Genomic DNA, 22,739 nt, shown 5'->3' with positions numbered 1-22,739 from the left:
GGAAAAGTTGGAAGGAGACAGCAGAGGAACAAAAACTTCTTTACAGAGTAATTAAAAACAAGCAAAATAAACTAGAAGACATTAAGGTAATAGAACAGAACAATGGATCAGTAGTACGAGAGGAAGATAGATTCAGGAGAGAATTAAAGACCTTCTTTGACAAGCTCCTGAATGGAGAGGCATCAAATGTAATTCAAAACATAGAAGAATGTGGAAAAAGTGAAGAGCCCAGTAAAAATATGGAGCCACTATTCACATAGCTGGAGATAGAGAAGAGCCTTAAAAATATGAAGGGAAATCTGCAGGAATAGATGAGTAAAGTGTGGACATGTAGAGAGCAGGACGAACCCCAGTAATCCAATGGGTATATAGACTCCTAAATGTAGTATGGCAGCAAAATAATATCTCAGAAGACTGGAAGAAGGGTATAATTGTACCTATATTCAAGAAAGGCAGCAGACGGTAATGTACCAACTACCGTGACATCACTACTCTCTCATGAAGTAAAAATTCTGGAAAAAATTAGAGGATAGATTACGAGAAATTGTAGAACCACTTTTAGAAGAGGAACAATATGGCTTTAGGCCTGAGAGATCAACAAACAGAGCTTATATTTGCTGTCAGGATGCTAATGGAAAAACATTGGGAAAAAGAGAAGCCTTTATATCTACTGTTCCTTGACATCGAAAAGGCCTATGACAGCATACCAAGGGAGCTTATTTGGAAGTGCCTGAGAAAGCTCAAAAGTTTGAGACAGTCTTGAAGGTGTTTTTACCAGAAAACCAGAAGCTGTGTACATGTCTGTTCTGGGCTGTCAGGCTGGTTTGATACAAAAAGGGGAGTGCAACAAGGTAGTGCTTTGTCGCCCCTATTATTTATCATTGTAATGGATACTATATTAAAGGTGCTAAAAGAAAAGGGGCAACAAGACTTATAAGCATTTGCAGATGATGTAGTAATTTGGGGTAACTCAGAGAAAGATGTGGAAGAGAGACTGGAGGGGTGGAGTCAGAGGAGTTTGAGAGATATGGATTAAACATCAACAAGGCTAAAACGGTGGTGTTGAAGGTACAGAAGTGTGACAATCGGCCAGAAATTGTGCTAAAGGTGGCACTAAACTGGACATTGTCACAGAATTTAAGTACTTGGGTAGTATAATGTCCAAGGATCGTGCAGGTCGCCTTCGGGTGTCAAATCAGAAGACCTGCATCTGGCGAGCTAAACCCGTCTTGGGATCTCCCAGCACTAAAAGCGATACGCCATTTCATGTTTTCATGTCCAAGGATAATTTAGCTAAATATGAAGTAAACAGTTGAATCAGCTAAGCAATACATTTTTACCTCCAAGTAAGACGGCTACTATGGGATAAACAAGTACCACTCAAAACCAAGATGACACTGTATAAATCATACTACACCCCTATCCTCACATACAGCCTGGAAACCGCTATATTAACAAGAAAGGACAACTCGAAACTCCAAGCACCAGAAATGAAGTTCCTACACACAATGATCCAGAAGACCAGGAGGGATAAAATCAGGAATGAAAATGTCGGAGAAGACGTAGGACTAGAAGGCTCCTTACACCAGAAGATCCAAAAGGCAAAGACTGAAGTGGTTTGGTTATGTGAAAAGAATGAGTGCCAGCAGGTGTGCAAGAAAGGAGAATGAAAGAGAAATAAGGGGAAAGAGACCAGTGGGCAGACCTATAGAAAAATGGACAGACTTAGTGAAGAAGAATGTAGAGGAGAGAGGTCAGGATTGGGAGCGAATTGTGAACAAAGAATGGTTTAGGGACTGAACAAAATGGAAGAGACTTGTATACCTCACATGATAAACTGGAGTTGGTTAACGATGATGATGATGTGTTGGCTCTTGTGGAAATGCTGAGGAAATTTGTAATTGCTCTGTTGAGAAAGCAGGATGGGGTCATATTTTCATAATACTGTTGAATTTAAGAAATATTGTGCGATCGTAGCCTTCGATTGGACAGGAGAGCTTGATTGAAATGATCCTTGGTTCTCAACTATAATGGGACTGGTAGGAACATCGAAAGGAACATGCACATTCATTGCGGGGCCATTGTGAAAGATCTTTGGTCCTGATATGGGAATGTTGAAGCCCATCCTCGTGATGAAACTGGGAAGCAGAAACAAGGTCGTTGGGCACTGAGAAGAAATGTATGCGGAAGAACTGGGATTAATTTGGAGAGAACCCATCTATTTGAAGACAGCAATATGTGAGGATGGGGAGATTGTTCTTGATGTTTTATTTTCTCTTTCTCCCTCTTCCCACACTGACCTCATTGTTTTCATACTGTGTGTTCCTTTTGATATTCCTTTCTGTCAATGTATGGCTTGATCTGCACTGATACCTTTTTGCACACATTGACCCATTGGTTCCTTTTGTGTTAGTACTGTGTTCCTTGTGTTATACCACTGGCATTATTCTAAAATGTCATTATCTTGAAAGTGTTGTAATGGTTAAGTAAAACTACTCGGTAGAAACTACAGGGTAAAAGCTGAAGAGGCATCTTTGATTCATGTATTTGCAATACATAGTTAGAAGCTTCGTCATTTCTTTGATCATGCATACTGTTAGTACTTCACTTCTGCCAATTATTCTGAATTATGATGTAGATTTTTTTTAAAAATTACCATCATTGACCACTTTTCCTTAAAAGACTTACAAACATCAGAACTGTTCATTGAAATAAAACAGTTATCAATTGAAATTTGAAGCTGGGACTTGCATGAGTTGTATCTGCCATTTTTTTTTCTGTCCCTTGTTTGCATATTTTATAGAAATATGCCTGTTTATTTGTACATCAGTAGCCTCACAAATATTGTACAAAAAAGTTTCAACAGAAGTTTATAAATGCTTAGTTGTAAACTTGTATACAGTAGAACCTCGATAATTCAAAATCGGCTCATTCGAAATCTCGCCTAATTCAAAGCAGCTCTCGTTCCCGGAAACATGATGTACGGTTTTGCACGTTTTTTAAATAATTTCATTCGAAATACGGATAATTCGTAATTCGAAGAACATTGTCGGTCCCGTTACCGAAATTCAGACTTATAATTCAAAACTGCCTTTATATTTTGAAAAAAAAAAAAATAGTATTTTACAGAGTAATTTAAATTCAACATTTCTACGCGTTGTGAAAGAACGCATCTTCCGGAATGTGAAGGGTAACTTTGCGCACTTTCACCTACTTCGAAGTGTCCAGTGTGCTTCATATCTGCTATGCTTGAGCGAAATCGTAATAATTTTGTATTCGGAGTTTTAAGGAACGCCACAATATCACGTAGCAGGCAGTGTGCGGATGCGGAGAGGTAGAATCCGCGAACACTGGTGATGCCGACAGTTCGTGAAAAAGCGTGGCTTATAGTCTATAATCAGTTCATTCGCACCAAACAATATTGTCAATGCCGATGAAACTGCATTGTTTGTTTTATTTTTTTTAATGCTGCGGCCAAACGGACTTACGGTTTTAAAGGGGAGAATTGCCAGCCGGGAAATGTACTGCGTTGCTATGCAGTGCACACTGCACACGGAAGCAAGAGACTTCCTTCCCCTGTCATAGGAAAGTTTGAAAAGCCACGATATTTTAAGGGCGTCGGGCACTTTCCATGCCAGTACAAGGAATTTAAAAATGCAGGCATGCAGTAATCCAAAAGATAAAGCATTTGCACAGGGGAGCCAGCATAATTTTTCCTAGTCTTTGAATCGTTTTTTCTTCCTTTCGTTGCGTGAGGTTATGTTTGTCGTTGTTTTAGACAAGTGCATTATTTGAATAATGTAAATGCACCTTGTTTCATAAATTTCTGAAATAGTGTTTTCTATGGCATTTGAAAAGTTTAAACTGAGAATCAGGGTGATTTCTTGCATTAGAAGTGCCATGGCGGGAAATCGTACAGGTGTAGTCACTTTAAAATGTTGTTGTAATGTGGACGGAAGCGAGAGACTTTCTCCCCTCGTTCATAGGAAAGTTTGATAAGCGGCGATGTTTTAAGGGCATCGGGTACATTCCATGCAAGCGCAAGGCATCTAAAATGCATACAGTACAGTAATCAGATGAATAAAGCACTTGCACAGGGGAACTAGTATAGATTTCTCCTCGTCTTTGAATCATGTTTTCCTTAAGATTTTGATTGTGTGAAGTTATGTTTGCCGGTGAGTTATCGAAGTGCATTATTTGAATAATGTAAATGCACTTTGTTGGATACATTTTGGAAATAGTTTTTTCCATGGCATTTGAGAGCTTTAAACTGTGAATCGAGGTTAGTTGCATGCAGTAACGGGTCTTAGAATATATTGTGACTCTGCAAGGGTTTGGATTTCCAAAATACGTGTTGGCGGTTAATTTGAAATCACATAATTCGAAGTCCGATTTTTGCGTCCCAAGGACTTCGAATTAACAAGGTTTTACTGTATTGTGTTCTCTTGCAAGATATTGAGGAAGAAGACTTGAACATTCCTTTTCTGATAGTTTGTTTCTATTACATGCATGTAAAAAGAGATGAATACCTAATTGTAATGGAAGGCTGGAATGCCGTGATAAGCAGGGGAAGAGAAGAATATGGAATCAAACAAGAAAATGAAAGCAAGGCTGGTTTGTATAATTCTGGTTGTTCATAAATTAGTCCGTTTACATATGGTTGAAAAGACTATCAAATACAGTTGTCAAAATCTAGTCATAGGAAGATAGTTTCAGGAACCAGACATTGGATTGCTAGACCTTCTCAACGGACTCTAACCCCAACTTCGTGGTATTAAATGCAGACTAAAATGGATGGACTTTTCTAGGATAAGAAGAAAAAGCAGAAAACTTGCAGGAACTCTATGAAGGAAAAAATTTAAATTGATGAGGTGTTAGGCCCAGTTCTGTGGTTAAAATTTGACAGAGCATTGAAGGACTTAAATACGAACAACACATCTGAAATTGACAATATAGCCTTAGAATTACAGACTGCCTTGTGAGAAAGTAGCACTTTTTATTTGACCCCTTATATTTGTTTGGTGTAGAATTTCTGTGCAAGTCATTTACAAAAGAATGGAAAAACAAGATGAAGCCTAGAGTTTCACTTCTTGAAGAAGTGAGGAAAAACCCAAAGCAATACTTACTCTGTATCTGGTCTCAGAAATTGAAAAGAAGTGAAGTCAATGCTATAATCTGTTACAACATATTCTCCTTCAAGATGCTGGTGGCCCGACATAATGCCATACTCAAACATCAGAGAACCCACTATCTTGCTGCTTATGTTGGACATTGTCCGAGATGTGAAGCCTGACCAGATTGCCTCCAAACACTTTGCCAACGATCGTTGGGAACAAGGCTTATGCGATACTCATCTTTGAAAAAGACTTTATGCCAATTCTGTAGAGGCCATTCAGGGGCCCATCTGTACTGAGCCCCATGGTGTCTAGGTTTGAGAGCTGGGCCTTACCTTGGTCATCAAGAGTGTGTGCATTCTATTTCTCACAGTTTGAGGTGAAACTCGGTGACTTATGGCTGCCCAAAGATCATTGTTCAATACTGTGGCATTGTAGACATGGTTCTTCAGAGCTGAAATTCTAAGGCAACTGCCATTGACTGCAGTTGTAGACCTGGGACAACCTGCGTGAGACAAGTCATAGACTGTTCCTGTCTCCCTGTACTGCTTAGCTTCCATGTTTGAACTACTTGTTTGATTACACCCCATACCTCAAGCAACTGCCTTTGTTGACCGACTTCTTGACAAACCAATTATGCTTACACGTTCATATATCAGCATTGCAAGTCTTGCCTTCCTAGACGCTCGCTACAGCTGCTTAGAACACAAGTCTAATGCTTCCATACTATAGTCTGTCTCACCATGTTTGAGAATCAAAGAAAACCACCACAAGCACATGCATTCTGAAATACTACCTGTTCCAAAAAAATCTCTTTCGTTTATTGGATTCTTTCGCCTGAGCAACAATACTAATTAATATTTTTTTAATCACAGAGGAGTTCAGAACAATTCGATTTTCCACTGTAAGGTTTGTAGTAGAGAGACTGAAGGTAAGGACAACGTTAATGTTTACTCGTATATAAATATCACGCCAGCTAAAATGCACCGCTATTAGGTATACAAACTCACTGAAATAACTGCTGCCTGTTTAAACAAAAACATAAAACAACAAATCCACAAAAAAAAATTTCATGCGTTAATGGATAACAATAGGACTCAGTTTACTCGCTATCCTGCAGTTGTTCTATTCCTTCCATGTCGGTGTTGTCATTGGTATCAGTGTCATCAGCCAAGTTGATCGCAAACCGTTCAAGGACTTCCTCTGCAATGCCATCCAGCTTCCACATATTAGCTTCCTCCTCATCGATAATGTGTTGAATACAGGATTTCCAGCGGTCAGCGTAAATACTTTCGTTTCTACAACACTATATCATCCTTTTCAATAAGAACACACATAGCGATTTTGCAATACAGAAGTGAAGTTCATAATTTTTAAAAGTGAGGAGTTGCACAAGAAAAGTTAGGTAATAAATCGTCACTATTAACTGAAGCTAATATTTTATTCAGAGTTAGTATTTCATTTCTTAAAAAGAAGTTGTGAAATTTTTTTTTTAATGGATAACGTCTTTTGTAAAACTGACGTATTTTTCACTTGGCTTTGTCGCTGTACGGGTTTTCTTAGGAGTAACCAGTTTTCTAACCAAATTAAGTTCTTTCCTAGCATGGTAAATGCTTGCCTGGAAATACCAGTTACATCGACCAGTGCACATGTTACTTCATCCCGAGTACTTCCAGGATTTTTTTTTAGCGAAATTTGGAAAACTCATTTAACACACACGTCTTCTCTCCATTCATTAGTGATTTTTCTTGTTTAAATTTAATCACGGACTGGCCTGGTTCACGCATGGTTTACAATTACGGCACTTTCTCGCACAAACACACATACTGGACGGGCGTTTGCACTTCCATCTAATTAAACAGTATACTTGATAAACGTGTATAATTTTTATTCACAATAAACTTGGAACAAGCAAGCAAAGTGGACACTTGCTTTGGATCAACAGTCACTGAGCTACTGGGCTCAAGGATCATGTTTGCGAAACTGGGGCCATAGTTTTCCACAAACTCTTCTGTCAAATGACTTGCCTCTCTATGACTGGGAGCTGTAACACATTTGTATATATAGTACGCAAACCTTTTCTTGAGCCCTGAATTCCATAGTGCTGAATGGGAACTAGGGCTCAAGAAAAGGTTCGCGTACTATACATGTGGGAAGAATAATGAATTTCTAATAATAAGAGCATCATATGTTAGGCTTATTACATTTCTTCTAAACTATACAAGTTCAGCAACATTAATTTTTGTACATTTGTTCATATAGGGAGTACGTTACTAAAACCAAACCTCGAAAATGTTGTATACTCTGTCTCAAACAGGGTGAGACAGTCTGTAGTGTTACAGCTCAAATTGAAATACTGCCTCCTATTTGAGCGTGGTGTTCGGCCTTGTGGTGGCATATGTGCAGTTGTGAGTATACATATTGGAAAGGAACAAACAATTGTCAATCAAGTCATTAGATGGGAGGAAAAAAAGGAACACAAAACAAAACTAACATAAGGGTAGGTCATTGTGGGAGGAGGAAGCAACAGATGGAGAAGAGAGATTATGTTTACAAACATCCTATGGATAGTCTTTCTAGTCTCCATAGGACATGCCAAGATAGCAATACAGTTAAATCACACACAGGGGTGATGCAAAACGTTTTTGCTATATCTTAATTAAAACATGTTTTCCATTGTGATTTCCAACAGTAGCATTACAAAACTGTTGCGAAGTTTGGGCTGGGAAGACTTGGGAGAAAGGAGACGAGCTGCTCGATTAAGTGGTATGTATTAACCAGCGTTTCGTCTTAGGTCTGACACTAGACTCATCAGAGTGGGATGTGTCAGACCATACCCAGTGATGCTGGGGTGTATGCAGGTGAACTTATCAGAAGCCCTTGGGAGAAGCACAGTCTGATAACTGCATACGGGAGATAAATCTCCAAAATCCATTCGGAATTGCTAAGCGGGCAAATTTCATTAGCATCTTTATATTTTATCACTTTTCACATTTTTATGTTCCGAATTTTAATAACTGACTAAACTTTTAACTTCCACTTTTAATTTAGTTGTATTTTTGATGATTGTGTTTAGGCTGAAGATGCCCTTAATTGAGGGCGGAACATGTCCCATGTAACTAAGAATCTAATTATGTAACCACTATAAGTGAAAATATAAGTATTGAATAGGTGGAACAAATTAAAACACCTTTATTATTGTTGAACTGTTAAACTTTCAATACGGACCTAAAATGAGGTTTATAACATGTAATAAGTGGTATGTTCCGAGCTGTCTGTGGAGAGATGGCGTGGGAGGACATCAGTAGACAAATAAGTTTGAGGGGTGTCTTTAAAAGTAGGAAAGATCACAATATGAAGACAAAGTTGAAATTCAAGAGGATGAATTGGGGCAAATATTTGTTTATAGGAAGCGGAGTTAGGGATTGGAATAACTTACCGATGGAAATGTTCAATAATTTTCCAATTTCTTTGTGATCATTTAAGAAAAGGCTAGGAAAACAACAGATAGGGAATCTGCCACCTGGGCGACTGCCCTAAATGCAGATTAGGAGTGAGTGAGTGATTGGTTGGTTGGTTGGTTGGTTGGTTGGTTGGTTGGTTGGTTGGTTGGTTGGTTGGTTGGTTGGTTGGTTGGTTGGTTGGTTGGTTGGTTGGTTGGTTGTAAACTATTTTGTTATTGGTCTAGATCAGACCATCTTGATCAAGTTTTCCTAAGGGTCACTTACATAGCTGGTTTTCAAGAGTGTCATCCCACTGACTGCTTCTGTTCTTGTATTTGATAGTAATCATTGCTTTGAAAAAGCTCTTGCAGATCCATGTTAATCCAAACATTGTTAGTTTTTGTAGTCAATGGATGTCTTGGGAGAGTTCATTCACAGAACTGAACACAGAAATTATGTATTTCCTGTAATTATCAATATACAATACCATAGATCTCAGGAGTGCGGCAAGAATTTTGTTGTTTATGATCGATCATCCAAGATAACAGCACTTTGCAGTTATATCAGGAACTACCAAAAGAAGCTAATTTGAAGGCAGGTAATACCGTAATAACATTTACCGTATTTTTCCGTGTACTAGACATCACCCCCTCCTCCCCTGGCTTTTCGAGACAGTGAAAAGGTGGGGGGATTAAAGCTTGCATATAAGATCCCTCCCAACATAATTCATCGGAGAAGAACAGAGATTCCACTTCGTAGAGAGTACGGCCATACTGCAGCTCCAATGATATCATACAAATGGGGGCCGATGACCTTCAATGTTAGGCCCCTTAAAACATCATCATCATACAAATGGGTGAATAGTTTTGTCCATCTGACCCGTGTAGTGTAAGTGCACATCAAAGTCATGCAGTATGTCCGTTTCCTAGTTGGGAAATGTCCGGCTCTGTAGCATACTGCAACTCCGAAGACGTCGCACAAATAAGTGAACAGTTTCATATGTCCAACCTGCGCATTCTGAGCATGCATCGCTCGTGATATGTCTTGTGCTTTGTAATTAAGAATGTCTGCCTCTACAGCGTAACAGTTAACACAATTGGCTGCCGTTCTCAGGGCCAGAGATTTAAAAAAGGTTGTATGTTGATATGCTGTAATATGTACATGCAACTTGCCTCCATTGAAAGCGTGCCTGAAAACAGCTGCACCACTTCTGGTTTACTTTAGTTAAGAAATATTTGTGGATATTGCTATTAGTATAGCAGGCGAGATCATTAACACGCTTTAATATCTTGTAAATCAGGCCAATATAGGTAATTTTTGGAAGAGTAGATTTAAAATGTGGTAAAAGCAATCCAATCCTAATGATAGTTTTACTCGTCAACATGCCTAAAAATCATACATTAATAAAAACATGGAGATGACAAACATATGAAATTAAACTATACGATAATAAAATAATGCAATACCTCCACACCGTTAGATGTCCATAAATACTGCAAGCTTTCCTTTGTTTGTCGTGAAATGTCTGGCATTATCTGGGCACTTAGCGTACTTAACCTAAACCGTGCAGTCTCTTTATCTCAGTTATGGCTGTTTAGGTAAACCCCATTGATATAAGTATAGGGAACAAGCATGAAATATATTTAAAGATAAATGTCTGGCTTTCAATAGCCACAAAAATCTAAAGAATGCTTCCAGTCGCTATGTATTACATTCGGAAGTTCAACTCCTAACATATGCTCAGACCATCCCAAGCAATCAGTTGATGGGTTGGCACACTTTCTACAGCCTTACTTTATTCTGAAGGGGTGGTTTCTGCTACACGTACATCAATTGGGGGACCATTTCTAGAAACCATCTGTTGGATTCTGTCTGGATAAACAATTTTAAAAATGTTAAAGACCGGGATCTCAGTGGCAGTGAACATATCATTTGGAATTAATTTAATTTCCGGGTTGAACCGTTTTGTAATTGTACGCACATCACGTACAGTTTGCCGACGTTTCGAATACATTGCAGTATTCTTTGTCAAGGCGACTGAAATACCCCTACTCGATCCGAGGTAATCAGTCTCCCAGGCAGAAATTACACTACTAGAGTGGCCTTGATCTTGGCCTTTTATATCCTAGCCTTTTTGGCTGACGTAAGCCCTGGCTGTATCGCGAGGATTCTGGAAAGTATGCGTCACAGCCAGGTAGTGGGGACTTGCCCGCGCTGTTATGTAATGGGGTTGCGGCCCGTGTGTTTGTTGTGTTCTGTATGTATTTAAACTATGAATGATAGGCATCCAAGAATTACTGATTTTATATCCTTCTAAATTTATGTTGTTCGGATGTTTCTTGATTTCAATAGCCTCGCGGATTTTCCTTTCCAGATTCCAAGGGATAACTGCTAGGATCTTGGTCTTGTCAAATGATATTCCGTGCCTAGTTTCGTAGGAATGCTTGGCTACTGCTGAAATATGTGTTTTGGTTCTTGGTGTGACGGATATGTTCTTTTAGGCGAGTGGAGATCAGACGTTTTGTCTCACCTACATAACAAGCTCCGCAGCTACATTGAATGTGATACACTCCAGGGGCCTGTAATTCTGTTGTGTCTTTTACTGGTGGTAGATAACGGGCTAGCTTACGGTGAGGTTTATAGATAGTTTTTATATTGTATTTGTCCAGTATCTTGCCGATCCTGTCTGTAGTGTTTTTAATGTATGGCAGTATCGCTGTTTTCTGGCGGGTCAGTTCTTCTTTCCCGTTGTTTTCTCCTGCGGCGGCCTTTTCTTTGTTCTCTTCTGATTTTTTAAGGACTTGTCGGATGTTATTGAGCGAGTAGCCATTTTTCCTAAGGGTTTCCGTGAGGTGTTCTTTCTCTTCCTCAAGGTGTTCTGCGTCAGATATCGCTATGGCCCTGTTCACTAGTGATGTTAGGACAGCCTGCTTTTGTGATGGGTGATGATGAGACGAGGCGTGTAGGTACCTGTCTGTGTGAGTGGGTTTCCTGTATACTGCGCGACTCAGTGTCCCATTGGGGTTGCGTATTACTAGTACATCCAGGAACGATAGTTTTCAGTCTACTTCTATTTCCATGGTGAACTGAATATTTACGTGTATGGAGTTGAGATGGTCGAGAAATAGCTGTAGGTTATTGCTCCCGTGAGGCCAGATTACTAAAGTGTCGTCCACAAAGTGGAGAAAACATTTCGGATTCAGGGCAGATGTAGCTAATGTTTTCTGTTCGAAGTGTTCCTCGCGAGACAGCCAGGGCTTATGTCAGCCAGAAAGGCTAGGATATAAAAGGCCAAGATCAAGGCCACTCTAGTAGTGTAATTTCTGCCTGGGAGACTGATTACCTCGGATTGAGTAGGGGTATTTCAGTTGCCTTGACAAAGAATACTGCAATGTATTCGAAACATCGGCAAACTGTACGTGATGTGCGTACAATTACAAGACGGTTCAACCCGGAAATTAAATTAAATAATTCTTCACACCGTGGAAGCTTCACTTCTAAGATACCATTTCGAATTATAACGCCGATGGCAAGGAAGTTGGTGGCACGGGCGACAATAATTCAAATAAAAGCAGTGATTAAATTTGAAGTGTGATAGGCCTACTGCTCAGCTGACAAATAACTGGCATTAAGTTATTTTTCGTTCTTTTTGTAATATTGTATAATGATAATTTTCCATCTCCAGATTCCCATGTGGGGTTATTTATTTAGCATATGACATTAAAAATAAAAACACACAGTCACAAATTAAATATACAATAAATACACTATGTAGGTTACAATTTCACCATCAAGCTCTGCAAATAGTCTATACAAGAAGGATTTGGGTAAAGAAAGTCTTTTGGGCTACCCTGATAAGCACTCAGAGGGCACTGTTCCACTATATGACAAACTGTTTGCTTAGGGGCACCGCAGATGCATTCTGGGGAGGGAAGTTTGCCCCATTTATAGAGGAAGTTGGCGCACTTTCCATGGCCTGTCCTGATACGATTGAGGGTTGTCCAGGTTTTGCGAGGTAGGTCAAATCCTTTTGGTATTCTTGTAATACAGGAGAAGTTTTGATATTCAGCTGGAGCCATAGAAGTCCATTCTTGGATCCAATCCTGCTGCAGGCTGAATTTGTCAACCAGGATTTTGGCAGTCCTTATTTGTGGATTTCTGGACCGAAGTCTGTTGTTCAAGGCGTTCGGTATATCTCCATGAATTGGCAGATTGGAATTCTTTGACAGCTTCTGGTACTCACGCAACAAGGCATTCTTTTTCCGTAGGTGAGGTGGAGGAATATGGCTCAGAACTGGTAGCCAAGAAGTGGGGGTAGATTTTATCATTCCTGATATAATGCGTAAAGTATCCCATGTGTGGTGTAATATTGCATAATACAGTCAATAAAATTGTGTGCCTTATCCCATTCCTCTACAGGGTTGGATATGAAGAGAGATGAATCTTCTTATGGAGTTTGACCTCATACCCTTCCTGACATCATTCTCATCAGTGGTGTTAATGAGATGAAATATTATGATCTGGTATAAGAGAAAATAAAAAATAAAACTTATTAATTATATTTACACTATATGTAGACCTAAAAGTCATGTGTTCACCATTCACTGCCTTCAGTTTTTTTAAATTTAAATAGAAATACTTCCTTACAATGAAGGTAGCTAGTAAGACTCATAATGCAATCATGAATTTGGTGAAGAATAGTGTAGAATACACACATATACAATTTATAGTTCTTTACAACCAGAAGTCATGTGTTCTGTGCACTAAATGGAAGGCTGTTGCGTATTGTATGTAGCTCCTCTTACATTTTGCGGCTGTAAAAGTTAATAAAAAGGGGTCAATGTGCACAGAAATGTTGTATGTAATTTAAACTGATTTCTCAAATTTCTTACATTTTCACAGTGGGCCATTTGAAATCTCTCTGCAGGCCAGATCTGGCTCATGGGCCACCTGTCTAGCCAGGTCTAGCTCCTTGAAATACAAGAAAAAATTCAAATTTTCAACTTCTGGCATGACTTACTGCACTGGTATGGAAGGGCATGTGTGACATTGGTGACTTGATCCTTCAGCTACATTGTAATTGCACTCCCTTTAATTGTAATAGTTACATGCACACCCTCACTCTCTTATATTGTTTTATTATTTCATTTTACTAAAATGACCCATTTTCCTTAGATCTGGAAGTGTAAGTTCGGATGAAAGCTGGGACTCGGAAAAGGAAGAATGTGCTCCTTCTCAATGGAGTACAGCTTTGAATCCTGCTGAATGGGCATCTGGAGCCATAACATCCTTGCCAGAAGAGGAAGAAGTCTCTTCAGTTCAGTTTATGGCAGCTTAGTTGTAAGCATTGTTTACAACAACAACAACCTGTTTAAAAAAAGTATAAAAAGCTGTGAAAAGACTTCTAAAAAAAGTACAAAAGTAGGTGGAAAATTACCATGAAAAAAGTTGTAAATATAATAATAATAATGTGGTAAACAAAGGAGGCTGTGCAGAAAGTTGTGATTGCCTATACTGTCAATCTTAGCCATTTCTCCAGTGTCTCAGTTTTCTAGCAAAATTGTTTGGATTTTGTATGTCCAGTGTTGATAGCTGAATATGGGAGGGGAGAAATCTCGCTTTTGAGTTTCATTTGTGCTATGCTAGTCAGTCATGTTACCAAGACATGATTTTAATTTCTTTGTGGCATTACAAATCGGTAAGTTCCAAAGTCTTTATTGCAAGAATACCCTCTCACAGTGTGTCATTCCATGTGTTTCAGGATGAAAGGTTATAATACCAAAATAAGGTGCATTTATTTCAATTTAGCGTTTTTATTCATCATTACTTAATATAGAATTATAGATCTGTCATTAAGAAGAGTTTGAACAGCTTTGACTGATTAATTTTGTGTTCACTTGAATGTAGGCTATTGTATTGTCCTTGGAGTGAGAGGGCAGTCTTGCAGTATACCTTTTAGTAATATTTTTTTCAATATTAAATTCCACCGCTCAGTTAAATGAGTTTTTTGGAATAACGTGCAATTCAATGTTTTATTTAATCTACTCCAGGTTTTTACAAAAGATTGGTTTAAGACTGCACGATGGCTCTAAAAATTCCTAAAATGTCAACTCAGGGTAATAAATAAAAGCACATAGTGTTCTGACCTGGAAACACTACTGTTGAATACATGGACCAGTTGTATACCAAGTGTGTATCATATAAATGAAAAGTACAAATAAAGATATGCAAACTAAAAGCATATTAAATAGTTGTCATCTGTTCCTTGATTTGCAACAATTGTGAATTGTTTTCTGTAAAATGACCATCTTTCCTTTCTGCCAAATAACTCTTCATTAATTTCCTTGCTCAGATTAAGGTGAGCTATTAATTTGACTTAGTCCCATGTAATAGTTTGATAAAAGAATTATTTCAACTTAGTGGACCTGATGAGTAACTTGATTTCAATTCATTGTTTAGATTAGAAACTTGTAGAATCCATGTACTTCCATCACAATTGTTGCAAATAGTTATGAAAGTATATGCAGATGACTATTTTAGAAGGTAGAGATTATATGAAGTAGGTTTTTTCCATATCAGTGTTGTGCACATGTACATTTTCATTGCTTGATCTCAGTGTAATAATTGCCACAATATTATATGCCTTGATGTTTGCAAGAGAGCAGACTTGAGGTTCATTTACCAGTGAGCTTGTATATATGGGACTTTGTCTGTCTTTACTTCAGAATTCTATCGTGGTGGTGATCCAGCCTCTTTGTTTACAAACCAAAAAAATGTAATGCAGTTGTGATACAGTTGTGTTTATAGTGTTGAATGTACATGCCACCCATTTTCATCATAAGTGTGCTCAAATGAGAGTTTGTTTCTATGCTGTAGTTACATTTTGTACTTAGATGTCTGTCTTTCTAGTGTTGATTACATTGAGAGGCAAGAATTTGGAGGAGCCCTATGGTGCTATGTCCTTGAATCGTAGATTTTTAAAATAGTATTTGGCTATTAATAAATGTTCTTATTTAATACTGTACATATTTTTTTAGAAATAATTTATTTCTGCACAAATCACTATAATAACTTGTATTTCTGTCATTGCTGACTTGTTTTATTATCGATCATACAATGTGGAAAGCAGAAATTAAATGTAAAATATTTTGTAACATAAACTTATTGGTATCTCAACTTTTTATGATAAAATTATTCTTTGATACCATGATCAATGTCTGCATGTAAAAATGTAAAGAACTAAAAGAAGAACTGTCACAATAAATTTGGCATACTAAATTTATTTCGTCTTCAAATTTTAAAACAGTCTCGTATGTCCTCATATTGGATATAGATGAATTTCTGCCATTTTCAGCATTCATAATGTTACTGCCTACTTTCATGCCATCCATCCAATGTGATTTTGCCCTTCCAGTTCCTTTTACCACTCAACCATTCCAAACATGACATTTTCCAGAAAGGTATTTCTTATTATGGGGCCAATATAGGATAACTTTTGTACCTCTGCACTCCCTTTTGAGGAGATTTTTGGCTTGACCTAGTCAAAGATTTTCTTATAAATAATTCTGGCTATCTGCTGATTACTAATGAGCTTGTATATATGAGACTTCATCTGTCTTTACTTCAGAATTCTATCGTGGTGGTGATCCAGCCTCTTCGTTTACAAACCAAAAAATTGTAATGCAGTTGTCATACACTTGTGTTTATAGTGTTGAATGTACATGCCACCCATTTTCATTGCAAGTGCTCAAATGAAAGTCTGAGCAAATGGTGCCAACAGCAAAGCTCTGGTGTGTGAATTTTTCTGTGTCTGTTTTCTTCAGGGTAGAATATTAGTGGTGGCTAGTGATCATATACACTGATAGCCACAATTCTGGGAACTTTGTAAGAAATATAGTATATTTCCTTTTTCAATCACACAATTTATTTTTCAGCCATTTGTATTTGCACTAGATACTAGAAACATAAGGTATTAAGTATTCTTATTAAAATATAACATTTATTTTCCACCAAATGATTGTGAAAATAGATGTAACATTGTAATGTTCAGTAAGTGCTTATGTGATCTTTTGCATTCACTTTGTAGGAAGGTATAGTCAGCACTTTGTTAGATAACCTTTACCTTTAAGTACAGCATCAATTTTGCGGGGCATAGAGTCCACAATACGTTGGGATCTTCCTTGTTATTGTAACATTGTCGTCTCACCTTTGTCGCATCCCTGCAACTTTATACCTTTCAGCAGATGATACATATAAACCTACGAAATGCAAAGGTTATTTATTATTTATCGTATGGCTTATACAGACATAATCAGTAATATATATATATATATTTACAGCTGAGAAACAAAGTAATGTGTGCTTCACAATTGAATATCAAGTTTTCAATCCAACGTACAGAATCTGGAGATACCAGCAGGAAGTCATCTTCATCACCATGATAAGCTCGAATCTTACATTCCCTGATGATAATCATGAATAGTCTGGTGTGGAGCTCCGCAGTCGCAGTCTGGATTAGGTAGCTTTTTCCACCTATGGAGAGTGGCTCTGCACCAGCCATGTCCTGTTCTGATTCTATTCAGGGCAGTCCAGGTCTTGTGTGGTAGGTGGGATCCACTTGGAAGTCTGGGACCTGAGAAGAAGGTATGATGGCGCACATCCGTTGCTGCTTCCCATCTACTTTTCCACTCATCAAGAGATTTAAAGTCCTTAGCATCCATGTTAGCATCACACAGAGTTGGATGGCGTGATTTTAGTCTATTTAGATTCAGAAGTGGCAGGTCACTATTCACGGGTAGACTAGGATTTCTTGATCTTGTGGAATTTCTTCATAAGGGCATTAGATCGGCATAGACCAGGTGGCATTATACCAGTTAGCAGTGGAAGCCAATGAACTGGAGTAGATGTGATTGCGCCAGATATGATGCGCGTTGTGGTATTAAGCTGGGTGTCAACAAGCCTTGTATGATGACTGTTCATCCAAACAGGTGCACAATACTCAACACTTGAATACACCAAACCCAGGACTAAAGATCGCAAAGTGGTTGCTGAAGATCCCCAGGTAGTTCCACACAGTTTATGAAGAATGTTATTTCAAGACTTCAACTTTTGTGCTAAGTTCAGGAGGTGTGAAGGATAGTGTACGGTCCAAGATGACACCAAGTTATTTTGGGTTCCAATTATGAGGAAGAGTTCTCCCTCTGAAACTTACATTCTGTTTCACGTTTGCCAAACGATTATTTAAATGAAAGCAAGACACTTCTGATTTACTCACACTGGGTTGAAGTCTCCAGATTTTGAAGTAATTTTCCAGTAAAGACAGGTCTTTGGTCAGAATCTCTTCAGTCGTCTCCATTACCTGATCTTGTACTGCTAGAGCCAAGTTGTCGGCATAGCAGATTTTCTGGATGAAGTGTCAGGAAGGTCAGAGAAATACAAGTTGAACAATAATGGTGAGAGAACTGATCTTAATCAGTTGAGCCATTGTTCTGGATGATATGATATAAAGAAATTTGTAGATAAGGCCTTCCCTCCATACAGTGTCAAGGGCAGCAGTAAGATCAACAAATGCTGCAGATTAGGGTAGGCCGGAAAAAAACGAATTCTTTTCTCCAAGTCTTAATACCGCGGAAAAGTTGCGAATTGGGGAGAATAAAACTGGGTAAAAAAAGAAACAAAATAGGTTCATTTCTTCCGGTCGCGCACGTGCTCTGAAGTTTGCCGAAATTCGGAAAGATGTATATTTTTATGATAATTTTCTACCTTGCTTAACTTGTCCATATTTAAATGTAATAGCTCTAGTCGACTCTTACTCAAACCAATGATGATTTAGAAAAAAATAATGGTTCAAATCGGTTAAGGTCTTCCGCTCGCACAACAGCCGTCAAAAATCTAACAAATTCTCGCGCTCGTCATAACTCGCTGGGGTCAATGACTCTGACGCTCAGCCCACCTACCACTCTCGCCACCATGCCGTGTCGTTGTCAGTCTGCACTTATCCCTCATGTTTGATGTGTGTTTCATTCGCTCTTCCAGTTACTATTGTGGCATTTGCATCTACTGTATTTGACATTTTTGTGTAACTTTGTGACTTAACTGTGGTATACTATGGCTGTACTTCAGAAACTCCTCACAAGACAGGTATTTTATTGCCCTATATTTGCTGCACCTAAAGACTTTTCATCAAACAACCTTCCTACTGGTGAGGACGTGATTTGGTGTTGTTCACGGGAGAGAAAAAGCACTTAAAGTTAATAATAAGAGCGTCAGGTTTTCACACGTTGCCAGTACAGTAGCTAACAAAATAATTGGTTTGTATCAGAAGGCATCCATCCCAGCGGTTACAGATAAGAGAATTGTGCAACTTATACAAGCCTTGCATGATAAATATTACAGCATTCGAAAATCATATACTCGGGACAAGAATAAAGATTCGTTTAAGCAGAAAATTGACAAGTTTAAGCAAAAATGCTCATTGCTTTTTGACGTAGTGGCTTGCAAATGCCCCATTGTTGTTAATTGCACTTGTAACAGAACCCCTGATTTATGTAAATGCGATATAACTGTCAGTTGTGTGCAAAATCAAACAGAATAACTGCAATTTAGCTAAGATTTGTTTACTTATTACGAGCACATGGAACAGGAAAAATTGGAGGGTTGGACTTGTCTGAAACAAAGAAACATATTAAATCATTGGAAAGGAGATCGCGTGACAGCCATTTAACTCTGGATGGTGAATCTGAATCTCATCTGGAACCCTTGTGCTCGTATTCAAATGTAAATATTGTTGAAACTGATGATGAAGACCAATATGTTGGTCGGTATCGCTACCTTTACTAGAAGGATAACAACTTTAGCTTGTTTGATGACAAGTCTTTAGGTGCAGCAAATACAGGGCAATCAAATACCTGTCTTGTGATGAGTTTCTGAGGAACAGCCATAGTATACCACCGTTAAGTCACAAAGTTACACAAAAATGTCATAACATAAAACAAACATCGAAATACAGTAGATGCAAATTCCACAATAGTAACTGGAAGAGCGAATGAAACACACATCAAACACGAGGGATAAGTGCAGACTGACACAACAATGGCACGGCTTGGATCGAGAGTGGTAGGTGGGCTGAGCGTCAGAGTCTTTGACCCCAGCGAGTTACGACGAGCGCGAGAATTTGTTAGATTTTTGACAGCTGTTGCACGAGCGGAAGACCTTAACCGATTTGAACCATTCTTTTTTCTAAATCATTATTGATTCGAGTAAGAGTCGACTAGAGCTATTACATTTAAATATTGACAAGTTAAGCAAGGTAGAAAATCATCGTAAAAATATACATTTTTCCGAATTTCAGCAAACTTTAGAGCTTGTGCGTGACCGGAAGAAATGAACCTATTTTGTTTCTTTTTTGACACCATTTTATTCTCCCCAATTCGCAACTTTTCCATGGTATTACGACTTGGAAAAAAGAATTCGGGTTTTTTCGGCCCACCCTACTACAGATGTTTTCAGCTTCATTTGATATCCTGCCTCAATGAAGGATGTAAGAGACAATACTTGGTCACAGCAGCTACGTCCTGGTCTGAAGCCTGCCTGTTCAACTGGAATATGCTCTAGGATTGCGCTACTTATTCTGTTGATATATCAACTTTTCATTAAGTTTGTAGCAGCAGCTGAGAAGGGCGATGGGTCGATAGCTTTCTACCTTGTTGCTGGGTTTGCCAGGTTTCAGAATATAAATTATCTTTGCCTTCTTGAACTCCAATTGAAGTTGACCAGTCAGCAGGATGTCAGTAAAGAACTCTGCCAACCATTTCTTACCATATCCTCCCAAATGAATCGGAAATTCTGGATGGATGCCATCAAAACCAGGTGACTTGGAAGATTTGAGGTCCTTCAGTCCCATGTCATTGTCTAAAACTGTGAAGGGACGTGCATATTCAGATGAGGGAGATGTTGCCTTTTTTCAAGTCACGAAGCTGTCTTCTGATATGTTTGGTATATTTCTTGTCTGGAGACACTCTTGATGTGGTAATGATGTGGGAAGCAATTTGGTCAGGTGTTACTCCTGAAGGTTTTCTGCTTACGGATCCACTTCCTCCCAATCTCCTGAGAAGGCTCCATGCTTCCCTGCTTGAGTGGGTAAAGTCCATACTTTCAACTGTCTCTGTCTAAGCTGGTCAACAGCCTGTAGCTATTTCTTGGTCACTACTTTGCTGGAATTGTTGGTACAGTGTTTCACTTTCATCACTCCATCCTGTTATATATTCTTTTCGATGCCCCCTTGGCATACCCTTTTTAGCTCTTGTTGTTACTGCACCGATGAACCGATGGTAGTTCTTATGAGATGGAGGGATCCAGTGAATGCACTTATCCAGTTCCCTTGAAAACTTTGCCCAGTCAGCTTTCTGGAAGTTCCATCGAGCATGTGGAGTTGATAGTATGACGGGGACCGTGCAACCAATTTGTATTATTACAGGTCTGTGCTGACTGTGAGGGAAGGCATCTATCACTTTTCTTGTGGCATTGATCTGGAAACCTCTGTCATTGCAGGTAACAAAACATAAGTCAGGATTAGAATCCTTGCCCCAAGCAATTGACCTGAAAGGACCTTTATCTTTGGCATCGAACACTAGATGAAGATTGTTCACTTCAGCCCATTCTGCAAGCATACTTCCATTTTCATAATTGTGAGAGTATTTCCAAAATCATGGTGACTATCGAAGTCCCCTATATAAATTGCAGGATGTTCTGCAGTTTGTAAGACAAAATCGGGCCAGGGTGTCTTAGGTGGCTTATAAACATTTGTTATAGTGATATCATGCACTTGTATGACAACCGTATGTATATCTTCCTTCACATTAACAGAAATTAGTGAAGCCTCGTGTAGGTTGCTCCGAACATACGTAGCAATACCATATACCTTGTGATAAGTTGCACCAAGAGCAGTATATCCAGCAATTCGACCTCTGCTTCGGAATGCTTCTTCGTTGGAAACGCGAGTTTCCTGAATGGCGGTAATGTTGATGTTATTGTCCAATAGGAATTTTGACAAATAGTCACACTTTGCCTTGCTAATGCTCTCGACATTCAGTTGTAGGAGTCTGATAGATGGACCAATGTTTCTCGTTAATGAGTTCTGAGAAGAACTGTGTATTTTGTCGAAAATATGTCCTTGCTAGGAGATCCTGTGGATAGTCTAGCTGCCTGTTTTCACTGTTGCTCAGTTAGCACCACCCAGGAGGCTCATGTGGGGCAATTAGAGCTTAAACCTATGGACGTGAGCAACGCTACCTCCCAAGGCAAAGGTGAAAGATTACAACCTTGTCTAACCCCTGTAAGTACCCTAAACCAAGAACTCATTCTACCATAAAATCCTCACTGCAGCCCAATACACTGGAACCATACTCTAGTTGGGGTTATACCAGAGACTTATATGCCCTTTACGTCCTTACTACAACCCCTAAATAACCATGTGCAGAGATCTGTACCTTTTCTTTACAATCGTATCCTCTTTGTAGTCTCTGTATCCATGAATGTCCTCTTTGGTATTCTCTCTCCTGGCATTCTGTCCATGATATATTTCAAAGCAGTCTGCAAAACATTTTTAATGCTTACAATCCATTCACTTTTTTTGACTGATTCTTATGTAGAAAGGGTTCTTAGGTGAAAGTTCCTTTTGGGGGTTCATTGTAACTACCTAGGTGTTAATATAAGGAAAGATCTTCATTGGGGTCTTAATGGCAGATTGTGCTGAAAGCCTGCAGTCTAATATCTTGGAACTTGAAAATAGGTGCAATGAAAACGTTATGAAAATTAGCCTTTCGAAGATTAAACTGAATGTCAGATTGGTGATACAAAGCTGGAACAGGTAGATAATTTCAAGTATTTAGGTTGTGTGTTCTCCCAAGATGGTAATATAGCAAGTGAGATTGAATCAAGGTGTAGTAAAGCTAATGCAGTGAGCTTGCAGTTGAGATCAACAGTATTCTGTAAGAAGGAAGTCAGCTCCCAGACGAAACTCTCTTTACGTTGATCAGTTTTCAGACCAACTTTGCTTTACGGGAGCAAAAGCTGGTTGGACTCAGGATATCTAATTCATAAGTTAGAACTAACAGACATGAAAGTAGCAAGAATGACTGCTGGTACAAATAGGTGGGAATAATGACAGGAGGGAACTTGGAAT

At 38.8% G+C, this 22,739-nt stretch overlaps 1 protein-coding gene across 3 annotated transcripts in view; it reads left to right on the top strand.

Moving 5' to 3' along the window:
* Positions 1-15,839, top strand: part of CycG (cyclin G) — a 67,671-nt gene extending 51,832 nt beyond the window's left edge. For all 3 annotated transcript variants that reach the window (XM_067143467.2, XM_068226742.1, XM_067143468.2), the window contains exon 6: positions 13,733-15,839. In XM_067143467.2, coding sequence (XP_066999568.1) covers positions 13,733-13,895 — 163 coding nt within the window. In that variant the 3' untranslated portion in view covers positions 13,896-15,839. The remainder of the gene's footprint in view (positions 1-13,732) is intronic.
* Positions 15,840-22,739: the final 6,900 nt, after the last annotated feature.

Source organism: Anabrus simplex, chromosome 3, assembly GCF_040414725.1.
Source record: "Anabrus simplex isolate iqAnaSimp1 chromosome 3, ASM4041472v1, whole genome shotgun sequence".
NCBI classification, from domain to species: Eukaryota; Metazoa; Arthropoda; class Insecta; order Orthoptera; family Tettigoniidae; genus Anabrus; species Anabrus simplex.
Note: the sequence above shows the minus strand (reverse complement) of the source record. Positions and strands in the feature narration are given on the sequence as shown.